At 34.1% G+C, this 21,738-nt stretch overlaps 2 protein-coding genes across 3 annotated transcripts in view; both read right to left on the reverse strand.

Annotated features, from left to right (window-relative positions):
• Nucleotides 1-404: 404 nt before the first annotated feature.
• On the reverse strand, nucleotides 405-10,802 carry LOC113391567 (uncharacterized). Its single transcript, XM_026627560.2, has 10 exons — nucleotides 10,739-10,802; nucleotides 7,746-7,899; nucleotides 6,860-6,984; nucleotides 6,387-6,553; nucleotides 6,020-6,121; nucleotides 5,498-5,593; nucleotides 4,099-4,176; nucleotides 3,562-3,655; nucleotides 1,548-1,655; nucleotides 405-926 (listed from the first exon to the last, which is right to left on the reverse strand). The coding sequence occupies exons 2-10, from the start codon at nucleotides 7,887-7,889 to the stop codon at nucleotides 812-814; spliced, it is 1,029 nt and encodes a 342-aa protein (XP_026483345.2). The 5' UTR covers nucleotides 7,890-7,899; nucleotides 10,739-10,802; the 3' UTR covers nucleotides 405-811.
• Nucleotides 10,803-14,510: 3,708 nt separating this feature from the next.
• Nucleotides 14,511-21,738, reverse strand: part of LOC113391566 (D-altritol 5-dehydrogenase-like) — a 55,108-nt gene continuing 47,880 nt past the window's right edge. For both annotated transcript variants that reach the window (XM_064220002.1, XM_026627559.2), the window contains exons 3-10: nucleotides 20,962-21,086; nucleotides 20,270-20,436; nucleotides 19,710-19,811; nucleotides 18,958-19,053; nucleotides 18,052-18,129; nucleotides 17,154-17,247; nucleotides 15,916-16,023; nucleotides 14,511-14,666 (exon numbers count right to left, since the gene is read on the reverse strand). In XM_064220002.1, the coding sequence (XP_064076072.1) occupies nucleotides 14,552-14,666; nucleotides 15,916-16,023; nucleotides 17,154-17,247; nucleotides 18,052-18,129; nucleotides 18,958-19,053; nucleotides 19,710-19,811; nucleotides 20,270-20,436; nucleotides 20,962-21,086 (885 nt within the window). In that variant the 3' untranslated portion in view covers nucleotides 14,511-14,551. The remainder of the gene's footprint in view (nucleotides 14,667-15,915; nucleotides 16,024-17,153; nucleotides 17,248-18,051; nucleotides 18,130-18,957; nucleotides 19,054-19,709; nucleotides 19,812-20,269; nucleotides 20,437-20,961; nucleotides 21,087-21,738) is intronic.

The raw sequence follows: 21,738 nt of genomic DNA on the forward strand, positions 1-21,738 counted from the left end.
TGTTTTGTTAAGAGCTGCTAAGTTTTGTTAAGAACTCGATAGCTGTTAACCGATACACAATATTTATATTATTAATTTTTCAATATTGTAATTACAGTTTACAATGATTCGCATAGAGCTGGAAATTGGTACAATTCTCGTGTACTACTATTTCTGGAATGGTGGTTCTTAGAAGAAGAGTTAATGGATATTTTTTATAGATAATTGTATGACATATTAATTTTGTCTTACTTATTTTTTTGATGACACACCGTTTACGAAAGTAAAAGTGAAGTAACAGCCTGTTAACGTCCCACTGCTGGACAATAGCCTCTAATCCAAATCTGCCACGTATATCCACCTCTATCCATCCAGCTTACTCCACCACGCTGCTCTAATAATCTGCATTGGAGTAACATGGTGGAATATGCTGGTTGGATAGAGGTAGAGGATATACGTGGCAAATTCTTATCCACGTCTTGTCAACAATGGACCATCACGGCTCCGTTTGCGAGAAAAATGCGAGAATTCGACTTAGCAGAGAAGGCCAGGGTTAAAATGCATCTTAACCGATGATTGCGGATTTAAACCAAGGCAAGCAAAATCAAACTCCAAACCTCCTCCTCAAAAGAGAGGACTTAGCCCTACAATGGAACATTTAAAAGGCTGTTACAGACGAGGGATCAGCGACGATATCATTGATATACCATTTGTTTACCTATCTGTTCCTATTTCCAGCTCTATGCGAATTATTGCTAAACATTCTTTTATCTATTTTGACCCGAACCTAGCTCCACCGAATAAAACGTAGATTGCGCTAAACGTAAGTTGATCACTCGATTTTGAAAACAGCCTTCGATATTTTCCCCGTCTTCAAATCGTTTAACGCATCTTGATAGGACGACAAAGGGTACGTTTTTATGCCCAACTTTTCATAGTTGAGATACCTGGAAAAATATAAACAAAATATTCGTAGTATAGTTGTGATTTGTACTTCGTTGATCTAATGGCTAACTTATAGGTTCCTAGGTTCAGGCCCAGGGTTTTGCGTTAAATATGTTGGGTTTTATTTCAAAAAAATATCTGGGGCAGCTCAGAGTTTGGTGGATAAATTTGTTTTTCATTTTAATTTGTGTTGGCATATGTGCCACCTAATAGTAAGTAATCATGACGACCATGGACTTGACCCTGGAGGAAATAACCAACTCCTACATTGCCAATAGGCCATATCTTTTGGAACTCAAATATGACGTCTCTTGTACCTGTATAGTAGTATAGTACCCTCTATGGTCATGTCAATGAACTCTTTGCGGTCCCAATGAAATACAAAAGTGTGAATAAGAAGTACGTCTGTCACTGAAGTTAGCCAATTAATTCCTCTATCTAATCATATCGAAAGCTAGTCTTGGTGTAACTCTTGGTCAACCTTGAAAATCCTTCCATATTTCATATTATTCCGCCATAAGTCAATCAACCATGTTCACAACTAATTCTCTTCTTGGATTTTTTTCACGTAGTCATTGTAGTGTACACGTTGGTACCAAGTTCGGGATTACAATACAACCTACCTATCCCCCATAGCTTTCAACAAACCGATGGCCTTTGGGAAGCTGAACGGGTTTATCTTAACGCCGATCAACGTCAGCTCCTTGCTGTAGATGTCGAATGGGTTTAACCTGAAATATTACGTTCAATTAATGTTTATTACTTAAAAAGAGCGTTTTGCATTGCATTGTTGCAAATAATTACGGCATGGTACGCGCTTCGGGGCCTGTTTCACGACCAATATAATGTGTGGTTTGTGAATGATAAACCTAAAATATACCAAAATATACTTTATTCAAGTAGGATTTTAAAAGCACTTTTGAATCGTCATTTAACAAACTATATTAAGTGAAGCTACAACTGACTTGGAATGCAGATTGAGAATAACCGGCAAGTAACTCAGTAGTTACTCTTTTTTCAACATCTAAAAATACAAACTCATGTTAGTCAAAAACAATGATATATGTATATAATACATACTGGCTGGAAGTCGACAAGTATTAGCTCCACGCTTTTTTATCATCTGTATAATCTTCTATTGAATGCCTTCTTTACCAATGTATTTTTTACAAATGATTCGAAACGGCAAAGTTAAAAATATCTGCGGAATTTACACAGGAACATTTAACGCGAAATTTAAATACATACTCACACACACACACACACACACAGACACACACGCACGCACGCTTACACACACACGCGCGCGCGCATTACTACCGTTATCTTTTTTCATTAGTATTTTTGTAATTCTAAACTTGTTTCATCTTATAACTTTGAATTAAAGTATGTGTGTTAAGGAAGAGCGACTTCTTCTGGCACGGGAGCTCATGGCACTCAAAAGAAGAAGTCAACCTTTGTGATGTTATTATACTCTGTTGGTTATTGATGAAATAAACATTATTATTATAATTTTATTATAGAAACGGATCCCTTGTCCCAAGAAGGATTTATTGACTTTGCGGAGACGGAAACTTGGTGTTATAAACTTATCCTTTCGTCTCGTGCACATACAATTATTATTACTGATTCTATCAAAGTGATCAATGTTACTATATATATATAAGATATGTATAAATAATAATAATATTAATAATCCTCTGGGTTTGATTCTAGATCATCATATATAAATTTGGTAAGTATATATAAAAATATAATAGAAAATAAAGTTTTAATACCGACTTGCTCTTTGTCAGTTTGTTATTCATTGTATTTATTTATAAATTTAAATAAAAAAGATCTTTAATAAATATGTATTATATAATAACATTATATACAACATCTGTATAAACGAGATACTAATAAAAATGTATTTGTAAGAAATCATGGCCGACTTCGCGGTGCAATTTTCTACTAAAAAAATATGATATCAATTGAATGTGTGTCCTATAACACTCAGGGATAATATTGTAGAAAACTACATTATTGATGTCTTTTTTTAAGGTATCGGTAGTTAGACTTGCTAATAGGCCATTTGATGGTAAGTGGTGCCACTGCCCATAGACATTTACGCTGTAAGAAATATTAAACATTCCTTATATCGGCAATATGGCTAGGCAGGAGGACAGCCTGGAAAAACTTATAATGGCCACGTGGAGGGGAAGAGAGGTAGAGGAAGAGCGACGTCCCGGTGGATAGACACAGTAAAGGCATCTACAGGATCCAGTGCCCAGGCTTACCTACGAATGGCACAGGATAGGAATGCCTTCTGGAAAGTGGTGGGAAGTGAACATGAGAGCCACACGCATGATGGTCACGACCCTCAGTAATTAGGAAACGACTAGGAAGAGGATATCAGCAATGCGCCACCAAGCTTCGGAACTAAGATGTTATTTCTCTCGTGCCTATAGTGTACACTTGTTCACTCACCCTTCAAACGTGAACACAACAAACCTTAGCGTAGCTGCTTGGCGGTGGAATATATGACGAGTGGGTACCCACTGCCTAAGCTTATAGGGCTTGCCCTATCGCTAAGTAAATCACAGTTACTAATCATAGGTTAATAATCACTTCATTTTTTATTATATGAATACTCACGAAGCCTGATGCGTGGGGGGGCAACATCCGAACAGTATGTATTTGCCACCATAGTTCAGATATTTGAAACTTATTTCCATAACTTTACCAACCCCTGAAACATATACCAAAAAAACCTTAAAATATTCATATATATACAAATATATAATTAGTATGTATGCAAGTCTATGAACCTCCAAAACGCCTGGACCGATGGTTGATAACATATTTGTGTGTTTTATAAATAAATAAAATTCTCATTGAACCCGTACGAAATCAATCGAGGAGCATATAAGACCAGCCTAGACAAAGTCAGTTAGCGATTGTGGCTATCGTTTCTAAAATAGTCAAAATATATAAAAGATATGGGTTATCTATCCAAAAGTTCTCGGTCGGTAACAGCCAGGAGTCTGCAAGGTGAAAGTGTTCACTCCGGTGCATCAGAACCACCTGTGCCGGAACCCGTTCAAGTCGTGTTGGATTTGCCGGCCCATTGGATCACGAGAGTGAAAAAACTGTTGCACATCTTGAGATTGTTCTCCGTGGTAGTTTATTTACCTGTGCAATCGACAATTACGTCATAGAGTTGTTTTTCGACACCCAGAACATCCGGTGTGATTAACCTGTAGCCTGTGTCTGAAAAAAAATCATATACTCAAATAAGTACCTAACCATTTTTTATAAACATTAAGATTAATAATATTGGATGCAATGCTCTCAAGGCCCATTTTATCAGAAATGTACAAATATCAGTTCTCCTCTGGTTGAGGTAACCACTAAAATCATTTTATCTTAGCTGATCTTGGTAGATAGATGATAACCGTCGTTTCCTAATCGTATATATTAAAAGCGTGAGCCGATTTTTGTCCCAGTGATTATGGGTCGATAGCTGCACATAAAAAAATCTGTTATAGTCTCATTTTGAAGAGCTCCAGCCGTAGATGTGCAGAAAATTAAAGAGGATTCCGATGGCATTTTACTTAAGTTACAAATAATTTCTTTTGAAAAAAGTTACTGGCCGGTTAAGAGCGGTGCTTTGGATGTATAAGAAAAAAATTAATAACGTAAACAAAATTAAAGTAATTTTTTTTTCGACAAACTCCAATACTAACGGAACTAATGTATACTATTTGATATTAAAAATTTAATTTAAAAGAGGTTTCATCATTTTGGCGTCAAACAAAACCTGTCATATAAATCTTTTGAATAAACGCGAAATTTAAAGGGAATTCATGACCAATTTAACAATGAGTTACAACAGAAATGCATCAATATCTGTTCCAGTCTGGTTAACTAACTACCAAGATCATTTTGTCCTAACTGATCTTGGTAGTTGGATGATAATCGTCGTCGATTCCTAATATACGATTAAAAGCACTCGGTTGCGCTACAGCACAAAAACATACAAACATGATGTATTTTATTTATTTTATGAAGAAGAGACGAGCGAATATACCCAACAGTATTGCAAGAAGTACAAATGATTCTCTGTTTCACAAGTTGTCAAAAATACATGGTTAGTGTAACATCAATGTATCATCGGGTGTCACAAAACGCTATATTTTTCACTAATATCAATTGCACAACAAAAATATATAATTTTATGTCACAAAACTAACATACTAGACTAACAACTAACTAACACAACACTAACAAAAATATTAACATGTGGTATATCTTCTTCTGGTTCTTATAGACAGGTAGTTGGAGTGAGACAGACCAGGCAAGCTCCATTGCATTTCAAAGGTACTACGGTTTTGAAGGAAAACGGCGTGGAAATCAATCCACATAATGTTGGATAAAAATCTTCCACATGCGTACCCATAACGCATTGGAGCAGCGTGTTTCTTCTTCCCAAAAGCAGAGGAGGAATCCCAGCAATGGGACTTTTGAAGGTGTCACTTACTCTTAGGACAACGGTATTTATATTTGTATATTTTATTACTACTGTACTTACTTAAACCCTTGACAATATCAAGTCTTGATTTGTTCATCTCGGACACGGTTACATCCCTGTGGCCTTGAACATGAAGAGTCGTTATCCAGAGATTACCTTAAGACAAAAAAAAACATCATTTTTTCTAATAACTTATACGAATGATAATGTTTTTTTTTAATTGTATTTAAGTAGAAGCTGTGGTGCCAAAATGCCAATTTTATAGAATAATAAAATCTCTGTTTAATTGTTACGATTGGTCAAGAAAATATGTAATATCAGAATCAAACTCAAAAATATTTATTCAATATCGAAGCGTTTCGTTTGATTATTGATAGTCAAAAATCTACCACAGGTTCGGAAACAAACACGTCTGACCCGAGACGAAGAAAGAATCTCAGCAAATAAAAAAATTATCTTTATTCGAGTAGGCTCTTACAAGAACTTTTGAATCGTCATTTTACACGACAACTAAGTCAATAGTTACTCTTATTTACGTACTTAAGTCATATGGTTTATTTATTATAATTATCTATTAATTACCAATAATTCCAGCGCCGATGATCAAAATCTTCGTGCCCACAGGGAGGGGGGAGACACGATCGAAACCATGGGTGATACATGAATACGGCTCGCAGAGACCACCTGAAACGATCATAATATTAGTAGTAATAAAATTAAAATATCAACTTCAATAAACGGTATGCAAACGGAAAGTAGGGGTTACAAGTTTATTCTTATTTCTTGTATTAATAGTGTGTATATCAGCTTTTATGGAATACTTTTGTATATTCTTCTGTATAAACATTATATTATCATAAATATATTGGTAATAAAAATATTCGCCACAGACCAAATTATTGATCATTATAATACCATTTCGTTAACGACAACTAAAATAATAACCCACCTTGCTCAGTCGTCATTCCTTCAGGCAGCGCAAATACCTGATCCTCAGGGCACCTCACGTACTGCGCCCAGCCACCGTCTCGCCATATACCGATGATAGTATCTTTGCCGCCGGTTAGGCAGTATTGATATTTACCATCACGACAGAAATTGCAAAGGTTACACGCACTGAGGAAAATAATATTCGTAGATATGACAGTTGTTAGAATTTGTACTATTTTTTGATGAAAATATTGACCAGACGAGGCTGGCAAATGGGCTACGGATTGAAAGTTGTTTGACAAATAGAGGGTTGCTGAGATTTAACCCATAGATGTCACTGCGAGAATTGTTAATCATCCGTTACATCCAGGCGACGAATATGCCTCGTGACTGTAGTACACTGGTTTATTCAACCTTGAAACCGAAACACAGCAAAACTGCTTAACGGTAGAATATGAGTGGTTAGTACCCATACGGACTCGCATAACTCACCGATTAGGATCGACGACAACTTTCTGGCCCACTTTGAATATGGACCGTCTCCCCACTTGATGGACCACGCCGCTGAATTCATGACCAAGAGGAAGTGGACGTTCCTTTGAAGCTGGAAATTCACCCTGTATAATACAATTAACATTGCTGTACATTACATTAAGACGCTAACACCAATTAAAAGTACTTTGAAGGTTTTTTTTTATAATATAGCTGGACGTGGAAATAAGCCACAAGGTTTAAAGGGGCCATTGACATTGGCACCGTAAGAAATATTAACCATTCCTTACATCCCCAATGCGCCACCAACATTGGAAGCTATGATGTCGCTTGTGCCAAAAGTTACATTGGCTCAGTCGCTTTTCAAGCCGCAACATGACAATACTAAGCAATCCTGTTTGGCTGTAGTATATAACGATTGTTCTGCCCCCTTTCAGACTGCCCTGCACGAAGCCCTACCACCAAATATAAGTTCGACATTCTAGCCGAGCCTAAATATTATCGACTATTAATATTTTATTTATTTTAGACTTGGAGAATCTGTCGATGACTGTCAAAACTGTGTAAAAAACTCCTTTCCTTTATTAACTTTGTTTATTTCAATCAAATCAAGATATATTGAAGTGAAATTTCTCAAGCCGTGTCGGGTACTTTTTGGTAGGGTAAATCTCGTGTTCGTGTCTTCGACGAGCTTAATAACAGTATTGTGCAACATTAGTGCTGTGTATATTTTGTGTTTTCGTTCGATTATTATATGAATTTTTAATTTAAACCTCACCTCTAGATAGTTGTCAATTATAGGCCAATATTTTATTTATAATCATGCAGCGTTTATAATGTAACTTTCAGTATTTTTTTCAAGTATATTTAGATTTTGGCAACTTACCTGAATGATATGCAAGTCGGTTCCACAAACTCCAGAGTATTCAACTTTAACGATGACGTCTGTGTCGTTCACAATGGTGGGCATTGGATAGTTTTCATCGTATTTTAGAGTGAGGCTTTTACCGTCAAAGACAACAGCTTTCATTTTTGTTTATCTGTAATTTAAATGTCAAGTATACAATAAAGCTGAAGTGACTCTTTATCCACTGGACTAGAGCGTGTAAGTTTTAACAATGAGGGCTTAGAATTTGGTTAAGCAATACTTACTTTCCTCGCCACATATATAGTGGTGAAGGAAAACATCTTGAGACCACACACCTATAAGAGTTATGAAATTCTGCCAAAAGTTTATCCTCCTAAGAACAATTTATTGGAATACGCTCAAAAACCAAGAGAAAAACAACTTTTGCTTACCCGTGGAACAGTTAGCATGTTAAATCTTAATATTATTTAAGCGAACATGTTCTATTCAAAATATTCGTTTATAGTTTTACTTTATCTTCACAAAAGAGTTTTTATATTGATAAATTATTATTCTTTGACATTGTTCGACATAAGTCTATAATTAATTCTGGTACATGTATCCGAACATACTTACTATATCACTCTTGTTAACATTGTTTATTCATTCACCGTTTATAAAACGAGTACTAAATATAATTATAGACAATATTACATAATATAATACATAATTATCTTCAATTAAAATACATAAAACACATATGTTTTAGTAGTACCTAACTAGGCTGTTACTGGCAGTTTCGAAAAAAGGGTTAATTTATAGGTCCTAAAAAGAAGTTTCAATTCATTTTATCTTCTGTCAAAAAATTGGCGTATGTACGAGATATTTATTGGCAACAGTAGCAGAGACAATGAATATCTATATTTATAAAGCCGCGTTCACACACGTCGATTTTAATCGGTCAATTACTAAATCCACAAACATGCAAGCTGTCTGAACCGACATTTAATTCAAGTATCATACAGCAAAATTGTAATTGTTTGATTAAAACAGATTCAAACATTGTATAAAAACGAGTGGACAAAAATTTGTAACACCAAATTTTCGACTTAACAAAGTTAGTACAACTGCCTGGGAATGAGTATTTGAATTCACATTTTGACCATTTTACATTTACTAATGAAGTATTTTACTTTTAAATATATTTATATCAACAAAATAATAATTTATAAGATTTATTACAACGTACAATGTTATATCGGTGAAACAAAGATGGCGGCGTTAGTTTTTGTTGATTTTCATTTCTCATACAGGATACATTTATTCAATTTTAAATATTCACTATATGTATATTTTAAAATTTATGAAATGAGTAAATACTGAGTTTTCGTACGTTATCTTCTATAGAATTTACATTCCAAAAGTAATGCTTTTTACCTTTTAATTTAAATTAATTTTGTTAAATGACGTTTCCAAAATGCCCATAAAAACCTCCTTCGATATGGATTTTTTTTTTAATTTTATGGAGCCCTATAACTATTTATATGACAAAGGTAACAATTTAACATCATCATAAAAACATAACATAATCAGCCTGTAAATTTCCCACTGCTGGGCTAAGGCCTCCTCTCCCGTTGAGGAGAAGGTATGGAGCATATTCCACCACGCTGCTCCAATGCGGGTTGGTGGAATACACATGTGGCAGAATTTCGTTAAAATTAGACACATGCAGGTTTCCTCACGATTTTTTCCTTCACCGCCGAGCACGAGATGAATTATAAACACAAATTAAGCACATGAAAATTCAGTGGTGCCTGCCTGGGTTTGAACCCGAAATCATCGGTTAAGATGCACGCGTTCTAACCACTGGCCCATCTCGGCTCACCAACTTAACATCATCAATATGGTAGAATTCAATCATGTAGGGTATCTTTCTCACTCACGCGCCGCGGTTCTCCACGTTAATTAAAATCGGCGTGTATCAATTTTATGTGATTATATTTGTTAATACACTCTGATAATTAAACCTAGGGTTCATCTTGAGTGAAAAGATCTATATATTAAAAACACAGGTTCAATAATGCCTTAAGCTGTTGTCGTATTAATATGTTTTATTTAACATATATTATATATTAATATAGGAAGGAATTAGCTATATAGGAAGATACCTGCACATAAAAAATCGGTTATGGTCTCATTTTGAAGAGCTCCAGGCGTAGATGTGCAGAAAATTGAAGATGATTCTTGATGGCATATTGCTAAATTGTTACGAATTAACAAAGAATTTCTTTTGTTAGAGTATACTCCAATACTAACTGAACTAATGTCTACTATTTGATATTAAAGATTTAATTCAAAAGAGTTTTAATCAATTTGGCGCCAAATTTAGATGAGTGACTTGCAATTAACAATGAAATGAAATCAAAATAAACGAATAAATGAGAAGATTCGCGGGACACCCACTAGTAATATATTAATTGCTATGTCCTATATATAACACCATTATATAAGTATTGTCAATAAAATAAATACGTCATATATACAAATAAGGCTTATATAATAATTACAATGACGCTTCATTTTAAGTAGGGTTTCACATAAAAGTATATAAAATAACATTCTATCTGTTTTGAATAATTTTTCCTTCATACTTTAAGACATATCTTATTTTTTTTATAATTATCTATTATTTGTTAATAATAGATTATAAAAAGAAAAAAAGGCAACGATTTAACAAAAAAAAAAAAAAAAGTGACGTACGACGTAATTGACCTGTTGCAAAATTGAATTTCATTTCATAAAAGTTGGACGGTAATTGTAAAAATAACCTTGAATACAATTATTACATATTAATTTGAAAATTATAAAATTCCGTATTTATACTTTGGTTCGGTTGCTTCATTCATAAATCATAATAAAAATAAAAACGCGGCAAAACGCAATGTCGAGGATTCGAAATTTAAATTACTAAAACAAAATATCATAACTTTTTTTTTAAAATGTAAGGCAAAGGTAAAACTAAGTCAACTCACCGAGTACTGTCCGGTTCCTTGGATGCACTTTATCGGAATGAAACTGTGGGAGACATAATGTAAATAGCATTACGCAATTAAACTATTGTGTCCATGCAATTCCAATTAGGATCGAGTACAAACAATCTATGTATATAAAGATGTTGAGTCTGTCTGTTTGAACACGCTAATTGCAGGATGTAATAATATAAAGTAACTGTAAATGTCCCGACGTGAGATGGTTTGAAGCTTATACCACCACGTGGTTTAATGTGGTTTGGTGGATACACATGTGGCAGAATTTCATTGAAATTCGACACATGCTGGTTTTCCCACAATTCTTTCCTTCACTACCAAGTATGAGTTGAATTAATGAATAATAAAAAATTTAGTATTATAGATATATTTTCATGTTCCCTTTTAAGTTATAAAAAGAACATTAATGAATTGTTAAATCAATGAATGTTAATTTTGTCTTATGCAATTAATATTTTTTTTTTTTAATGTTTTAATTTTAATTAATTACTAATATTAATTGATTTTTGTTTTTGTAATTATTTTTTTATATCTTTAAATAAATATTCTAGTCCTTATTAATTTCTGCTTCTAATTTGTAATAGATATCAGTGGAAACTTGATTGGTTTATGTATTATTTTATTGTTTTTTCATATTACTGTTCTATTGTACTGTTTGTTTCCCGAAAATAAATAAATAAAAATAAAAAATAAAATCAAAAACACAAATTAAGACACATGAAAATTCAATGGTATGAGTTTCGACCAGCAATCATCGGTTAGGTAGAACACGTGCTAAACATTGAACCATTTTAACCGTTATAGTCCAAATTAAAAGAAAAGTTGTTTAAGTTAAACAGGCCATTTATTGAGAAAGGTTATAGACAACATAATACCACGCTATGATCTACGAGAGCGGAACGGTAATGTTAAACACGGACGAATCCGCATGGATCATCTTGTCTTAATAAAAAACCATTTATCCCATTTTGATAAAACTTTTAATTATAAGGAATTAAAAACATGAATTTCCCCTCGAATATTTTTCCTTCAATGTGAAGGTTTTATGGACACCTACCTAATAGTAATTTAAGAAATAACATGGACAAAGACGGAACTCGTACTTAAAAATATAAAGTATTTAACGTAAAAATTTAATATCCATAAAAAAAAATGTGGTGTTTAAGATGAATTATGAGCAATTCGTGATGATAATGATGTCGTGGTGATCGATTCTTCACTGCATCGAATCTCCAACCAACGTTGGATATATTATACAGCATAAGTATGTGCGCAAACATACGTGCACTCTAAACCCTCACTCACAAAACCCAGGGGATGGCAAATCAGACACGACCACAAAGAGTGAAAGGAGAGGGTCGCAGGACCGATGGCTTTATGTGCCAAACGGGAGTGTACTCCCGTAGCGTCCAGCCTCCTCGCAACCATCTTCCAGATGGACTGTTACTGATTATAATTTTTTAACCATGAACTTGGAGATCTGTGACCTTATATCTAGCTTCTGTGATGATTATTATTTATGCTATTCTAATTTAGAGATGGTAACATTGTTACATCGTGGTTGGCTGGTTGAAAATTCGGCCAATCACGATCGAGCTCGGCTGACCTATGGGATGACCGGACACATTGTGAGGTGACAGGAGGAGCTGGAAAAACAAAGGAAGAAAAACGGTGGTCAGACTTCGAGCTCAACGGGGTTATCTTAAAATTAAAGATGATTGATTTTAAGACTTGGATAATTGTGCCGATTGAACCTATTGTGTTAAAATAAAAGTATTTACATCTAATCGAAATGAGTTTGGATTTACTAAACTTCTAATGTCCGTTCTAGAATCAGTGTCACCCTACCATAATTATTATATTATTCAGTAGGTACGTACTGTTCATAATGCATTCATATACACGATTTGTTGTCTAAAACTAACAAATCAATTCAAAGTTGATCCGCAGTTAAAAGCTTAATTTGTTTATAGATATTAAATAAATTGCTAACATTGTTCTGTTGAATAGTTCATACTTAGATCATAAATATTTAGATAGAATCGCACTAGAAGTAACTAAAATAAACGTGTCAAAGTTATTAAAATCACGACTTCGCCCGTGTTATTTTGTAAATTACTTATATAATACTACTACATAAAACTGTATTGAAAGACAATCATATTAGGAGAAATGTTTTTTCATCAGGAACCTTCGCACAGAACAACTCACTAGTCTCTTCGCGATCGCATGAATTAGAAATAGAAACATTCATTAGAAATAGAAACATTCATTCAATAAACATTTATTTACAAAGAAAAATAAACCCTTACAAGATCACTTTGTCCGTCTGTCTGTGGATCTATTTATTTCGTTAAGACTCTTTTTCTAAAAAAAGCGTTGAGATTAGTACTAAATACTTATGTCTGCGGTCCCTTGGAGGTGTGGTCAGGAGAACATGTTTATTGACATTTCTGTCAAAATACACTTCGAAGTTATTATATAATTAAAATTATCGGTACTTATGTATGAATACTTTAGTAATGATTATGTGAAAATGATTTATCTTATCAAGCACAATATTAATTGCTGTAATAAAATTATGTTTGTGATCAATGTTTATCGTGTTCCCTTAGTTGTTAATTTACGCTTAAGATATATAATAATCTTCCTCTTAATAAATAGCATGTATTTATTCAATATAGAAGCATTACTCTGTACTGATTGATTGTAAATTTAAACTCTACCACCGGTTTGGAAACGAAAATAATCTGACGAGAAGAACCGGCGAAAGAAACACAATGGATTTTTTTGTCAATTTATTTTTGGTCAATTTAACATCACAAATAAATAGCCAGGAGACGATCGTTTCATTCGCAAGGTGTGCTATTAATCATGAACCTATTAAATGTATATAGACTTTCGCCCCAGGAGCGTCTTTAACATTGTTGTTGAATTCGGCAACAGAGACATTTTGAACGCTTTCTGGGATCCAATAAAACCGTATACATTGCCCCACAAAGCAGTTACTGACTTTAAACAGTCGAGTAACAGGAGTAGTTTATGTTTGTTCCTTGTACCAATGTAATGTGTAGATATCACATATTCTTACAAAATCATTTATATAAAAAGAAATATTAATGTCTGTATGTATATCCCAAGCTGTTGTGAGGTGTTTTGCGCAGAACAGGAAAGGAACAGACTCCAAAAAAATAGTGTGTTTTCTCTTCAAAAAATGTATAAACACGAAAGCACCAGTGAATTTTCGCAAGTTAATTGGTGTTTATAATTAATGTCGTTCTGAAAGAAAACATCGTGAGGAAACATGCATGTGTCGAATGAAAATCTATCACGTATCGACGAAACCGCATTGAAGCAGCGTTTTGCTTAAAGTATCTCAACAAAAAAACAATAGAAGACTTACCCTAACAATGGGACATTAACATTTAATTTCAGTAGGTTGTATTACTTGAAACTATGTATAATATATACACACCATAAAACATAGACAAAAAAAATACACGTCTGTTTAGTACAGACAATTTCCATCAATGTTACCACAAATTCCACACACTTTGGACCAGCTCGAACACATCTCGAATTGGACTATTTTCGATGTTGAACATATATTTTACAGTCCTTATTTCTTACCGAATTGATTAAAGCAGACTCAATAAATTATGATCGAACTTCGACCACTGTGCGACCGGTAATTATAAACAAACGTATTTACTAAGTTTTTCTCAATGGTTATTGAATTAAAAACAAAATATACATTTATATCAATTATTTATTAACCAAAATAATTTTGTACAATGTCTATTCAATCTTGAACACGGCTTTTGAGATGTGTCCCGTTTTTAAATCTTTTAACGCTTCCTCGTATGCGGAGAGGGGGTACGTTTTGACTCCCAATCTATCATAGTTCAGATACCTGTAAAAATAGAAAAAAATATATTTTTTTAAAATCTATTTCTCTCTTACAAAGATTGCTAAGAAGAGGGCATTGACCTTTATACATTTTTAAACTTCTTTGATGATTTTTTTACAATTTTACGATTTACTAGAGACATCATTCCGTCTTCGCACGAATACAAATCATAAATAGAAAAAAATAGAAATATTATTTATTGGTTAACTACCTAAAAGTATTTCATTAATGACGAATTCGAATAATATAAACACATACACATCAAACGACTTCTCGTGGCCCATAACTTGGACCACGTTCTAAAGTATTTATTCGAATGTCAGCGTAAAAGACAACAGTGATGCTTAACGGTAAAAAAAATGTTGCTCCTCATTTCGGTTACAATTTATTTATTCTTTGTTGCATACCTTAAAACTAAATTTGACATTTGGATTAACAAAAGTGGCAAGAAATGCAACAGGCGGTACTATTTGTAAAGAACAGTAGCAATGCCCCAAATCAATTAAGGAATTACTAATATTCCTATTCACCGCTTTCAATCACTTGTTAGGGGGGGACGATAATAGCCAGAGGGCTCAGGATCGATCCTGCATCCTGCGTTGTACAGATAATTTAATGGTGATCAATGCTGTATTTTTCCAAAATCGTGATAGAAACGAAAATACATCTAAATATATATTTTTTTATTTCGGTTGATTGGTTGATGAATTTGAATTGAATTACAAAATATTCAACAAATCAAAAATCATTCCCCTTATTAATATTAGTACGGACACAGTTAAATATTTCCGCTAGTATTTAAAATTTTAATACAGAGTTATGAACACTGCTTATTTAGAAGTATCAAATCGCAGTATTTTCTAGTAGTTTTGTCTAAATATTGGACAACATCACATACATTACTCAGACCCCAATGTAAGTAGCTAAAGCACTTGTGTTATGGAAAATCAGAAGTAACGACGGTACCACAAACACCCAGACCCAAGACAACATAGAAAACTAATGAACTTTTTCTACATCGACTCGGCCGGGAATCGAACCCGAGACCTCGGAGTGGCGTACCCATGAAAACCGGTGTACACACTACTCGACCACGGAGGTCGTCAATACTTTCATCCCCACTGTACCCCCTCGAGGCGTGAATTAAAAAAAAAAACCTATATCCTTCTTTGGGACTTTAACTGTCTATTATATTATATTACATTTAAATCAGTTTTTGCAAATTAATATTAGTATAGACTGCATTTCCTACCTATCCCCCATAGCTTTCAACAAACCGATGGCCTTTGGGAAGCTGAACGGGTTTATCTTAACACCGATCAACGTAAGCTCCTTGTTGTAGATATCGAATGGGTTCACTCTGAAAAAAATAAAATAGATAGATATCATTTGTGCAAGTCAAACTGTAATTCTTAATATTGTTGTTACAGTTCGAAGGATAAACGAGACATTTTAACAGGCACAAAGGACATAACATCTTAGTTCCCAAGGTTGGTGACATACTTAAAGCATGGTTACTGGCAATGGTGACCACATACCGTCACGGCAATTTGCCAGTACGATTTTGTGCATGCAATTATTTTATCTGTGTTTATAAATATATTTTACTATTTTAGAAATACAATGAAGAATATTATTTATTCAATTAGTAAAACACATCGCCTTATTGCCTCCACTGGTGACAGCAGGGGATCGGAACTGCGATTCAACGGGGAAATGCTGATTACATTCTTGCCACCATTGCACGAGGTCATGATATATACAGTGACGGTTTTTAATTTTTATTTGTATATAACTATGGCCTAAATGTAAATTAATAATAATATAGAGAAATCAACGTGGGGTACTCGGTTACATTAGCAGCCTGTAATTTCCCACTGCTGGGCTAAGGCCACCCTTTACGGAGAAGGTTTTGGAGCATATTCCACCACGCTGCTCCAATGCGGGTTGGTGGAATACAGATGTGGCAGAATTTCGTTGAAATTAGACACATGCAGGTTTCCTCACGATGTTTTCCTTCACCGACGAGCACGAGATGAATTATAAACACAAATTAAGCACATGAAAATTTAGTGGTTTCTGCCTGGGTTGAACCCGAAATCATCGGTTAAGATGCACGCGTTCTAACCACTGGGCCGTCTCGGTTGGAACGAAGTATTGGTCACGCTATACATAATGTATTAAATAACAGACACAAAGAAATAAATTAACCTTTGACAATAATTAGATGACAACAAATAAATTTATTATTAAAAATCCAGTAAATATATATTTTTTTTTATATTAATCCGTATATAATAAAGAGAGACAGGGAGATAAAGAAAGAGATGCAATGCTCGCCTGGAACATAACACCCCTTACGTTACGATTTCTAAGAGTTAACACTTCTATAAACGTAAAAGAAATTCGTTCCAGAAAATCTACTCTATCCTATATGAAAATCAATGAATACTAACTACAAAACATATATATTAATATATGTATACTCACGAAGCCTGATGCGTGGGGGGGCAACATCCGAACAGTACGTATTTGCCACCATAGTTCAGATATTTGAAATTTATTTCCATAACTTTGCCAACCCCTGAAAACGAATATTGTGTTATTAAGAAAAATAAAACCATTTATTTTAATTTTCATATTGAATAAATATAATATGTTATTCATTAATAGATACGCTAATAAAGCCGGCTTCAGACGTGCAGGTGCAGTTTATTAATAAAAAAATATTGTTATGATATAAATCAGCGTTGTATAACTATCAATAGTTGACCTCGAAAACTATTCAGGATATCGATAGCTCTCCGTGAGCAATAATATTGATTACGGCAATTCTGTAGCAGCGATACTATTGATGCTGAGTTTAGGTTAAAAGTATGCTCATTTGCAATTCTATCGATACAATCGATACTAGTAATGGCACGTGACAATACTATCGATAGAGTATCGATACTATCCCTAACACCTTAACTATCGATAGTCTATCGATAATGGACTATCGATATGCAACACTAATATCAATATAGTTTACTCCCTAGCACTCAAGAACAATGTATCTTTCTGCAAGTGAAAACATTTTAAAATTGGATCGTTGGTTCTGGAGATTTTACCTCTTTATAATATTCAAATATTCCTAACAAAAAAATATCATTAAAACATTTTAAAAAAACTTTTAATTTTCATCAATTATTGTTGAAAATGAGTACTACTACTGAGTTTCTTGCCTGTTCTTCTCGGTAGAATCTTCATTCCGAACCGGTCGTAGCCTCACTTGATATAGTTTGTTAAATGACGATTCAAAAGTGCTTATAAAAGTCTACTTGAATAAAGTATATTTTGATTTTCATTTAAACTGCATATAAATATCAATAAATATTGCGAATATTACCTGTGCAATCCACAATGACGTCATATCGTTGGTTCTCTGACGCCAAGACATCTGGTGTGACTAATCTGTATCCAGTACCTTAGAACATCACAATTTTATTTGGTAACTTTTATTATTTACAAATCAAAACTATTCAGAGCGAACTTTTATTTATTATCTGAACTAAGTAATAGCCTGGTACGTCCTACTAGTCGAAGGCCTCCCCTCCCTTTTGAGGAGAAGATTCAGACCTTACATGTGGGTTGGATACACGTGGCAGATCATCCACCACGTGCAGACTACAGGTTTCCTCACGACGTTTTCCTTCACCGCCGACCACGAGATGAATTATGTATACAATTTAAGCATATGCATTCAATGGTGCTTGCCCTGGGTTTGAAGCCAGAATCATCAGGTTAAGATGGTGTGGGCCATCAAGGCTCTTTCATGTACTTAAACTAATCAAATTTATTATAATTGAGCGTATTGTCACTAAAATCAGAATATCATTTAAAATGTCAGCTGAATTGGATTAACATTACTCAAACCAGTTGCGATCTAACCACATACTAAGAAAAGTATATACTACTATATTTGTGAAAATGAAATTAAAAAAATATATATCCCGCTGAGTTTCTTTCGCCTATTCTTCTCAAGTCCGAGGTGTTAATTTCCAAACCGGTGGTAGATTTTTGTCTATCAATAAGCAAGTGTAATCACTTGAATAATTCCACGTTGAATAAAGATATTTGACTTTAAAAAGAAATAAAATAAAATTGGAATATTTATCGGCCTGACCTGGGGCTTAAACCAGGACCTCACGATCTGCGGCCATAAATCTGTCAAATAGATCAAATAAGCTACAGAAGTATTATAAAGAGATGTGGCTGAGCCAAAATGGAATATTTACATGCTTGGAGTACTTACCTAGACCTTTGACAATATCCAGTCTAGATTTGTTTATCTCGGACACGGTTACATCTCTGTGACCTTGAACGTGAAGAGTCGTTGTCCAGAGATTACCTGTAAAATATTTTCATTTAAATCCTTCTGTCACGACATTGTGGTTTATTCAGTAACGAACTAAATGTTTGGTCGATTTCAGACAAATTATTTTTATTATTATTATGAAAACAGACGAGAAATACCACCTAGTATGTGGTCATGACATAGCTGAACCCGCGGCCCCCCTTGGAATTCAGTTTATAACGGAAAATAGTTCAGGAACTATTTGACAATCCGCTCAAAAGGTATCCTTTGTCAAAAAAATAGTTTAAATCTGATGAAATTCAATTTATTGGTTATACACAATATACAGACAAACAGATAAACTTTCAAATTTATAATATTAGTACAGATCAATCAAAATCTCAAGGTCAAATAGTTTACCTTAACGGCTTAACCAAGTTCTGGTCTCTGTTTGTAGTTATGATTTTTGACAGCGTCATTGTTTTTAACGTTGATAATTGCAATATTAACAAATCTATCTTTAGTATTGCTTATGGCTTTTAGATGTTATTTAGGGAGTATCTAGTTAATCAACTCTTTGCTTTCATCTCTCGAATGTCTATGAATTTTTCCTTCGAATGAAATCTTTAGTTAAGCTTCCTCTATACAAAGTTTAAGGAAGTCAATATATTTATTACGATGTTGTAAAATAGTGTACAAATATTATTTACCGATAATACCAGCTCCGACGATAAGAATCTTCTTGCCAATGGAGATCGGAGAAGCGCGGTCGAATCCGCGTGAAACACACGAGTATGGCTCGCAAAGACCAGCTGTATTAACAACGAATTAGATCAATTAACATCTTCTTAAAACAATTTCGGCAAAATCATTTCATTATGTACTTTCGTACATTATCACGAAGGAGGTTGCGCTTCGATCCAATGAGTTAGTGAAATTGAGGACTGCTCATACTCCGTAATTTAAGAACAATAACTACTGAGTTTCTTGCCGGTTCTTATCGGTAGAATCTCCTTTCCGAACCGGTCGTAGCTTTACATTTAATTTAACAGTGTAACATGCTAAGTCAAATTTATGAGCCGACTTGACTAAAGAAAATTTTGATTTTGATTTTAGATTCCATAGTTTCGAAGATATATTGACGAATTACTTTTTTTTTTAACCACTTGTTGCACGCGTTGCGAATCCGTGACCTCATAATTTAATTTACCATATCCAAACGTTAAATTTCAAAGAAAACTAAAATGTAAAAGGTTCTTGGCACAAATACCTTGTTCGGTGGTAATACCATCAGGTAACGCATATACTTGATCCTGGGGGCAGTTCACGTATTGCGCCCAACCACCGTCCCTCCAAATACCGATGGTACTGTTGATACCAGCGGTGAGACAGTACTGATAGTTACCATCGCGACAGAAATTGCAAAGATTGCAGGCCCTGTATATATAATTTATTATTGTTAATGCCAAAAGAAAAGATCACATTTTATATAAACTAACCAGTACGGAATCTGGACCAGAAGAATAAAATTTCGCTGACACTCGACCGTTTCTCATAAGCAATATTTATTTAAAACAATTATATACGATTGCCATTATGAAATAAGCGTTTGCCAAAGTTTCCGTGCCGGTGAGAGCATTGAAAATGAATATTGGCATTCGTATATGGACTGCCAATATTTTTAAAATTTCCTGTTATTGTTATGATTTTGTTTACAATCCTCTGTTTCATAACCTCTGAAGCTAAGGTTTTGGGGAAGACTAACTGCCTCTCGGAACAAGAAATGGAGCTCATTTCATCACACTGCGCCAAATGAAGGGTACAGGATAGATTGTCATCCGACACCAGCACGAGATGAATTATAAACACATTGGGCATTCAAAAAATCAGAAGCTTGCCTTCAAAATTCACTTAATATTAACATGTTCTAACAATTGCAACAAACAGACATAATTATCTCACCGATTAGGATCGACGACAACTTTCTGGCCCACTTTGAATATGGACCCTTTTCCGACTTCATGGACCACGCCGCTGAACTCGTGACCAAGAGGAAGAGGACGCTCTTTTGATGCTGGGAATTCGCCCTGTAGAATTTAACACAGTTAAAATGTTAATATCCATATTGTTTTTTATAGAAATATAAAAATTGTCCAATGCAAAACACTTTAGATATAGGGTCTATCAGTAGATAAAAAGTCTCTCTGTCTGTCTGTCTGTAATGCTTTCACAAAATATATACCAACCGCATTGAAGCAGATGGTGGAATTCGCTCCAAACCATCTCCGCAAAAGAAAAGAGGTCCTTAGTCCAGCTGTTGGACATTTACAAGCGACAGTCGACACTCAAAGTATTTTTATATATAAAACAAATTTGCCTATTATAATTATAACATAAGCTTCTGTTAATAAGATAAGAGATTTTTTGGAAATTCATCGTCCCTTAGGGGCATAAATTGGTGTTAAATGTTTGTATGGAAATTCATCATTTTTGGGAGTCGAAAATACGTCATTCTATAAATATTTTCAATCCAAGTTTTTGGAGTCGACAGTCTAAAGTGTTCTTACAGAATTATACTGCGCGCCTGAGTAATTGGTTTTAATTGAAACAATTGAAAACACGTACAGAAAACAGCAGAAGTCCATGTAATCAATTGTATAACGTAAATATTTACAATTTTATTTATCAAGGTTAAATAAAAGTTCAACATTTATCGAAACCTACTGATACTGGAGATTA

The sequence above is a fragment of the Vanessa tameamea genome, chromosome 30, assembly GCF_037043105.1.
Source record: "Vanessa tameamea isolate UH-Manoa-2023 chromosome 30, ilVanTame1 primary haplotype, whole genome shotgun sequence".
NCBI classification, from domain to species: domain Eukaryota; kingdom Metazoa; phylum Arthropoda; class Insecta; order Lepidoptera; family Nymphalidae; genus Vanessa; species Vanessa tameamea.